Source organism: Anabrus simplex, chromosome 1 (genome assembly GCF_040414725.1).
Source record: "Anabrus simplex isolate iqAnaSimp1 chromosome 1, ASM4041472v1, whole genome shotgun sequence".
Lineage (NCBI taxonomy): Eukaryota > Metazoa > Arthropoda > Insecta > Orthoptera > Tettigoniidae > Anabrus > Anabrus simplex.
The window spans coordinates 1,272,356,898-1,272,365,639 of record NC_090265.1 but is presented as its reverse complement, the minus strand read 5'-3'; the positions used below and the strand labels follow the sequence as shown (position 1 = coordinate 1,272,365,639).

Here is an 8,742-nt window from a genome sequence, read left to right as displayed (position 1 = left end):
GTGGGCCGTGGAAAGCATTAATATAAGTATATTTATCCCATCTAATGTTTTTTTACATATCAAACTTTGCAAGTATGGCCTAGTATTACTCAGGAATATTTTCTGTATTTGGCCTCTCACTCGAAGTACATGAAACTTAAGATATACATTAGCATGCATTATAAGCTAGGATTTTCTTATGTATAAACTCACGTTTTCAAATAAGAACAATTGAAACGTCGTTCAGTTTGGTCAGCATGTTCACATGCACAAAATCGGAATGGTCTGATCGAGGTAAACTGATAGAAACTAAGAAGGATTTTTATGAAGTAAATAGAAGACATTTCCAAATTTATTTTAATGCTACAAAATTTCTACACCTATATTATCAAAACCCAACGGTCGTAGCCGTGTTGAAACACTGAATCCGATGAGATCTCCGAAGTTAAGCAACATTGGGCGTGGTCAAGATTTGAATGGGTTGCCACGCTCTGTTGGTTGGGGGGGGGGGTGTAAGGGATTGGAGGAGCGGGAAGGAACTGGCCACCGTACTGTACGTAAACTCAGGCTCAGGGTGCGGAGGTTCGGACCTGCTTTCGGGCAGAATACACCCTTACCTTACCTTTATATTATCAAAAAGGATCCGTCTAAAATAACATGGTGCTATCAAAATGAATTTTTGTATGGGAGAGGTATTGCCTTTGGAAGATGTGGATACTTTTCCTTAAACTAGTTTCTATCGCAAGAAACGTCTGAGAGCCATAATTCTGGTCTAAAGTGGATTCTATAACATCCCAGTAAACAAAAGACGTTCCCATTTATTGATCTTTGTACACTAAATATTATTCTTCATTTTAATCTTTTAGGTTCATCTGAAGGGGTAACATCTTCCTTCGTCTCTGTACCAGTATTTATGCATAATTTATAGTGGTTTCTTTTATAAATTTGTATACTCCAGTCATGATAGTTGGCCTGGCATGTGAGCACAACATTGCTCCGTATCTCAAATGATTTTGTGTTTTTAGTAGAATAAAGAATCAAACTATTTTTGACCTCATATTTCATCAGTTAGATGATAAACTTAAAATTTTGCAGAGTTCTTCAGGTGTAGCTGTTCTCATTTCTAGGTGCATTCACTCGACAGATTAGAGAGTGTGAACTGGTTGTTCCTCATCGAGCAAACAGTGACGGCACTTTCCTCTCCTACTCGTTGCCGCAGTTCTACCGCAGGACAATCAGTCGCAGGAAGAGGGAGATACAACAAGAAGATCACAAGAAACACTATGTGATGACGATTGAAGGCATTCCTCATCATGTGGAGCTGTGGCCAAACCACGGTATGATGTCACCTAATCTGGTGATAGAACACAGATCGCCCAACATTAGCGAAGTGAAAGCGCGTTTGGCGCAGGATCAACAGTGTCACTACGTAGGTCAGGTCCGGGGACATAAAGACTCAAGAGCATCCTTATCAGTATGTGATGGCCTGGTAAGAAATAACTTTTGGTAAACTGTTAAAATTCTTTATTCTGATTCGATTTCCGGGATTTTAACATTCATTGGTTAATTTTACTGGATGTTTGTTCCGTCTTCTACAATAGATTTCATCCTAGGTAGGGACCCATCCGCACAGACGAGCAGGCGTTAACTCGAAAGTAGGGACTTTCCGATATACTGAAATATCGATATTTCATTCGATATGGATATTATTTGAAGTTATCGATATGCCGATATTACCAAAAGAAAATATCGATATCTCTCGATATCAATTGATATATATTTCAAAACAAATACGGATTTTATATTATAAAGCACGTTAAATTTGGTATCATACGAGTTCCAGGAAATACAAAATAATTAATATAATCAGATAAAGTGATAAAAATTTAGTATTGAAATCATGATAAAAATAAAATAAAATACAAAATCAAACACAGAGAGGTTATGTTTTTATCCTGATTAAACATATAAGTGAATTTTCGGCATGCAAAACATGAACAAACAAAAACACTTAGAACTTCACTGTACTATTTAGAAAAATAAGCCTAATAAATTAAGATATAACCATCGAAATATAGAAATGAAAATCATGGCAAAACTATAATTAAATAGAAAATGAAGTATAATCATGTTATGTTTTCATGTTGAACAAAATACATTAGTAGTCCTTTGATACACAATATATGAGCTAACTAAAACACTTAGAACCAAAGGTTCAATTTGACCGAATCCTTTTTTTAAGTCCTTTAGGAAACAGTCTTTCAAGAATTGGATAGCTTGTATTTAGTGGAAAAGTCATTAATCTATAATGATCAACAATATTGAGCACAGGAATGACCTTCGAAAGGGCCACTGAAAACTCTACCTCTAAACAAATGCACAGTGACGCCAAGGAAACTTCTCTCGGCCATGGCTTCTGTCCACAAGTCACAAGTTAGGCACATATAAGGGGCCGCTGCGATCCTTAACTTTGTTCGAGAGAAGTTCATATTTCAAATTTAATTGCTTTATGACATAAGAAACACACGGCACTTTGAATGAAGGAGCCAAAGATTTCATCAATCGTTTGAACCCCTTTCCCTCAATAACAGCAAAAGGCCGATTATCTTTACAGATGAAATAAAGTATGTGACTTACTATGCAGCATGTCGGAGCCCTCCTTCAGAACAATGAGATGCTTTTTCAAATGCTTGGGTGATCGCGGAGAATTATTTCTTTAGTTGAAGATCGGCGTCACTGTCAGCGTTACTTTTGTGATTGTCAGAGGGATAAATCCTTGAAGTGGATGGCGATAAAGATAACGAAGGTTCATTTGACTTTGTTTGAAGTACAATGCCGCCCTTTTTACTATCTGTTTTGCACAACCTGGCCAAAGCTGGGTGATAAGATAGGTGCAAGAACAAGTTTGTCGTATTTCCACCGAATTTTACGTGTTTACAGCATTCTTTACATTGTGACACTTTACTGTCTATTCCTTTAAAGTACACCCACACTGTACTGGTCGGTGTAGCCATTTTCATAATTGAAAATAACTTTCACGGGAAGACCACCAATTCAGAAACGTTACGTGCGATTGAAAATTCGCATTTATTAGTAAAGTACAAAATGTCAACAATATGCAACAGGCCAACGGTACCAACGCCAGACACACGCAGAATACTGATAAATGAATGGATAGCCAACAACGTAAGGAGAATATCCTTGTTACCGGTTATTACCTATTTTCCGTATTACAACACTTCGTGTTTTCCTATTAGGCCATTAGACTACTCATGAAATGTACTCTTCATTATGATTTGGTACCTGTTGTTCGATTAACACCACTCTTTCTTATTTTTAATCATCATTTCGATATCAGTAAAATAGCACAGAACAATATCGATACCACCTAAATATCGAAAGAAAATATCGATACTGAAATATCGAATATCGGGGGAATTGTATCGATATTTACTCCTATCGATTATATCGCGACGTCCCTATTCGAAAGACCTACCTACACTAGGCCTCTCCGGAGGCCACACGTCATTATTATACTAACTTCCCGGAGAGCTGCTATGCGGAGATCATCCCGGCAATATTCTAAAGGCTTTGTACAGTACCGAGTTCTATAGCTGCAGTCGCTGAAGTGCGGCCAGTATCCAGTAATCGGGAGATAGAGGGTTCGAGCCCCACTGTCGGCAGCCCTGAAGATGGTTTTCCTTGGTTTCCCATTTTCACACCAGGCAAATGCCGGGGCTGTACCTTACTTAAGGCCACGGCCGCTTCCTTCCACTTCCTAGGCCTTTCCTATCCCATCGTCGCCATAAGACATATCTGTGTCGGTGCGACGTAAAGCAAAAAAAAAAAAAAAAAAAAAGAAAGCTTTGTACAGTCACTTAAGAAATAATGAGCGCAAAGTTTTGTGTTAGTTCCTCAAAGGAACATTGTCTTCAGAAACAATTGAATCATTAGACAGAATGTTTGTTGTGGGCATTCAGAGGATTTGTATCTACATGGGAGCTTAATTTTATTTTGATAATAATTACAATTATTCCTGATAAGAAATAAATACCCTGCGCCCATTCAGTCTGTATATTTTAAGAACATTAATATGATAATTGTCGTTTATACTAGAAGGAAGGGATTAGATCTTGACTTAGGAAAGAAATGGAAATGCACAGGATCACAGAGAGCCAGGAAGCGAATACGTTATAAGCCGCTGACGGGAAGGAGCATAACCTACGTGCCTCAGAATCTGAGGAACAACCGGATAGGTCGACAGAAATGTAACAATGCACATACTAACTGATTGTCCCGTCAACTATGGTTACAACTGTTACTATAAATGTGGTAAATGCTATAAGGGACTACGTAAATCGAAAATACACGTTGAGATACCGTGAAGTGGCAGTGTGTGTGTGTTTCTTGCATTTGTAATTGTTTCGATACTAATTAATTACTAAATCGTGGTTCTATGGCTGTAGACACTGATGTTTTTATTTATAAAAACCTTACACTAGTAAATCAACTTGTGTTGATTATAACGCTTTGTATCATTGCACGTTTGGCTATCCTTAAGTAATGGTTATGGACAAAAATGCATATTAAAATAACACATTCGTTGTGAAGCAGTACATGAAAGCGATAGCTCTGAAATCAGATCAATTTGACAGTGCACCTTAGCTGTCTTACTCTAGTGCCATACCTTTCATTTTCTTTCCAACGAAAATCGGAATATACAAATTAGTGATGTTATACACTAGAGAAAGGTATTTTTATTTGTGACATTAATAAGAGTGCTGTAGGTAGGGGCGATAGAATAAAGCCGCGATATATACTGACTTAGCAAATGTCATGGGATAGTCACCTAATAGCGTGTGGGGCCTCCTCTGGCCCTGCGAACTGCAGTGAGACGCCGTGGAAGTGAGTCGACAAGTCCTTGGTAGTCCTCTGGACGCAGCTGACACTAAATCGTTTGCAGAGCGGCCGCCAATGCTGGTCTGTTCGTGGGTGCAGGACCCATGGCACGGAGCCTGCATTCCAGGACATCCCAGATATGCTCGATAGGGTTCATATCGGGGCTCTTGGATGGCCATAGCAGTCGTTGGACCTCCGCTGCATGTTCCTGGAACCATTCCCGGGCGACGTTGGAGCGATATGGCGGCGCGTTACCATCTTGAAACACCGCAGAACCGTCTGGGCGCTGGAAGGCCAAAAATGGGTGGAGATGGTCTCCGAGCAGCTCAACATACCGCGTACCAGAACAGCTAGGGGGCCCATTACATACCAGGAAAATGCACCCCAGACCATAACAGAGACACCAGCGCCCTGGACCACACCTTCGAGGCAGGCGGGATCTACGTCTTCATGTAGTCTGCGCCACACACGGTGCCTCCCATCGGCATGGTGCAGTTGAAATCATGATTCGTCCGACCATATCACGTTACGCCATTGTTCCAGTGTCCATCCCTGGTGACTGGCAACAAATGCGGGTCGTTGTGCCCGATGACGTTGGATTAACAGTGGCACTCGTGTGCGGCGCCGGCTCCCATACGCCATAGAACCCATGTTCCTACGGATTGTCCACTGGGAGTCGTGTCTAGCACGGCCTGTTATGAATTCAGCCCTGATTTGTTGCACGGTTGCCCGTCTGTCACTACTGACAGTCCGTCTCAGATGTCGCCCGTCACGGTCATCGAGAGTGGCTGGACGGCCGGTCGTTCGTCTTTTGTGGACGTTGACACCCGCATTCAACCATTCACGATACACTCTGGACACGGTTGATCGTGTGAAGCCGAATTCCCGCACAACTTCCGAAATCACACTTCTCATCCGTCGGGCACCGACCACCATACCCCGTTCGAACGGTGTCAGCTCACGACGAAGTTCCATGTTACACCTTCACATGCACAGCCACTGCTCACAAGGTCTCCTATACAACTGCCACTGGCACAGGGGGCGTGTGGTGCGCAGATAACACACCTGAGCATCAGTGCTCCGCTATCCCATGACATTTGCTCAGTCAGTGTATACTGCCTGTTGTAAGATGTGACTAAAACGGAAATGCCTGGGACCCTCAACTTGGGAGCCTGCCATGCTTCCACTTGTGGCAGGATTCTAACGTTCATCTTTTCTATCAGATATCCCTTGGTGAACACTTAGTCTCTTCAGCCTCAGCCTGCGTTAGGTTTTCAAGGCCTAGATATCTTTCCAATTTCACGCCGTCGTGGTCCTTCCTTTTCTTTTGTCCATACCCTAATTCCTAGAAGGATGAGGACCTCTTCATTTTTCTTCTCATTAGAGTTAAGAGATGATAGCTGGCCAGTTGTACTTCCTCGTAATAATTACGAATACCACTTTAATAATACAATAGTCGAAGTCTTGCAGGTGAAAGTTTTTGTAGGTACTGTCCTGGTATGACGATGCATTCCCCTTAAAAATGCGTAATACTGCAAGAAATAGGTTCATTTGAGATCAAAAGGTATTGTAGAAGTCTGTGCTAAGGGAAGGAGAACTTGAAGACTTAGTGCTCTGCCTAGATTATCCTCGTAAATCACATACACTGCACGAAATGCAACAACATATATTTTTGTGGCAGTGTAAAGTAAATGCCGCTCGTGAACTTAAATAATTTAACATTTTAAGTAGTTCCATTGCTCTTTTTGCCTACATGATGAAGAGGCATATTGCATTATCAACATTTCAGATTGTGAGTATAGAATACAAATTAGTGTTATTGTTACTTTCAGGGCCATTAGCGACCATGTCAAGTAAGTGGTAATACATTTCTCGAAGCCTTTTTCGCAGTCCAGAATATCTACATTCTTTATCTGGTCGCATTTATTCTCCTCTCCTTCCATCCACTGTTTCAGAATTACAAAGAGTAAACCAAAGAAATGATGTCTGAGACAGTCAGGTGAAAGTTTCAGCACAAAGTAGACTCACAGTATAAGAAATAATTTGGTTCGAAATTCACTGTAATAGTGCAGGTAAGAAAATACGATGTGATGAAGGTGTGTTGCGTGGACGAGCACTTCTCTTCAATCCAATCGATGAGTAAGACCGATGATTAAATTGTCCAAGCTCATAAGATGATCTTGCAGGATTAAGGTAGAATGAATGTTAGAACGGTCAGCGTACTGGCCTTCGGTTCAGAGGGTCCCGGGTTCGATTCCCGGCCGGGTCGGGGAATTTAACCTTAATTGGTTAATTCCAATGGCACGGGGGCTGGGTGTATGTGTTGTCTTCATCATCATTTCATCCTCATCACGACGCGCAGGTCACCTACGGGTGTCAAATAGAAAGACCTGCATCTGGCGAGCCGAACCCGTCCTGGGATTTCCCGGCACTAAAAGCCATACGACATTTCATTTCAATGTTACAATGTAAAAATCTTTATCCCATTGGCTGAATCTGACATTGCTTCCACGTAGTATATTTGTGCCAGGCTCCTCACGTTCATCTTTCCTATTCGAACACCTTGGTTAGTCTCCAAAAAATCTCAACATAGAAGCGCAGGGTGCTACCATAGCGCCCTCGACGGAAATGTAGCTTTGCTTTCATTTACTTGTAGCAGGCCTCTTTTCTCTCTGACTTCTCTTCGACGATACTGGCTCAATCCTGAACCCGAAGACATCAGGTTTAGAATGACTAGATAGTCTTTAATTTTCAAGCCTTTCATGGCCCTTTCAAGCAGTAATTAACGCCATTCAACCCCATAAACAGACCGACAGACGTATTGTACATAATCAGTTTACAGTATTAATATTTCATAAAGCTTAGTATGCCAAGATTGTAAATTGTATTTCGAATTATCTGATGTGTGGACCACTTTATGGGCGACATTTCTTAATGTTGTTACAGGCTGGGTATGTTCGAGTACGTAGAAGCCAATACTACATCGAGCCAGCAAAGTCATCGAAGCCTAAAGAAGACGGGCAACAGTTGCATCTCGTGCATCGTGCCGCGGATCACAAGGTGAATGCCTCACATCCAACAAGAAGACGCAGCAACTGCGATTCAGGAGGTAGGTGTCACTGTTAAAAAAGCACCGTCGGAATTTTTCAACTTTTTCAGTTTTCGTTTAGTCATAACCGATTACCCACGTCACAGACATTCTCCACCTTGTTTTATACCACATTTGAACTGTTCAGTTATATAAATCCACAAGTTATTGCAAATTGTTCTTTATGTTAAAAGTAAACTCTTGGATGTCTCATTCGATTCAGCTGAAAAATTGGTTTAATTATTACTAACACACGTTAATGAAAACTAGTTATAGATTTCACTGTCAGATGTACACTGACTGACAGAGCAAATGCAACACCAAAAACGAGTGGTCAGAACTTTATGCCAATTGCAGGGTAGACTGACGTCACTGAGGTATGCTCATGATGTGAAGTGCGCCGCTGTGCTGCGCACGTAGCGAACGATAAATGGGACACGGCGTTGGCGAATGGCCCACTTCGTACCGTGATTTCTCAGCCGACAGTCATTGTAGAACGTGTTGTCGTGTGCCACAGGACACGTGTATAGCTAAGAATGCCAGGCCGCCGTCAACGGAGGCATTTCCAGCAGACAGACGACTTTACGAGGGGTATGGTGATCGGGCTGAGAAGGGCAGGTTGGTCGCTTCGTCAAATCGCAGCCGATACCCATAGGGATGTGACCACGGTGCAACGCCTGTGGCGAAGATGGATGGCGCAGGGACATGTGGCACGTGCGAGGGGTCCAGGCGCAGCCCGAGTGACGTCAGCACGCGAGGATCGGCGCATCCGCCGC

General features: G+C 42.0%; 1 protein-coding gene across 1 annotated transcript in view; it reads left to right on the top strand.

Moving 5' to 3' along the window:
• The first annotated feature begins 939 nt into the window (after positions 1-939).
• LOC137497204 (A disintegrin and metalloproteinase with thrombospondin motifs 12-like) overlaps positions 940-8,742 on the top strand; it is a 205,073-nt gene continuing 197,270 nt past the window's right edge. Inside the window, exons 1-3 of the mRNA XM_068225729.1 lie at positions 940-958; positions 1,107-1,468; positions 7,825-7,987. Coding sequence (XP_068081830.1) covers positions 940-958; positions 1,107-1,468; positions 7,825-7,987 — 544 coding nt within the window. The remainder of the gene's footprint in view (positions 959-1,106; positions 1,469-7,824; positions 7,988-8,742) is intronic.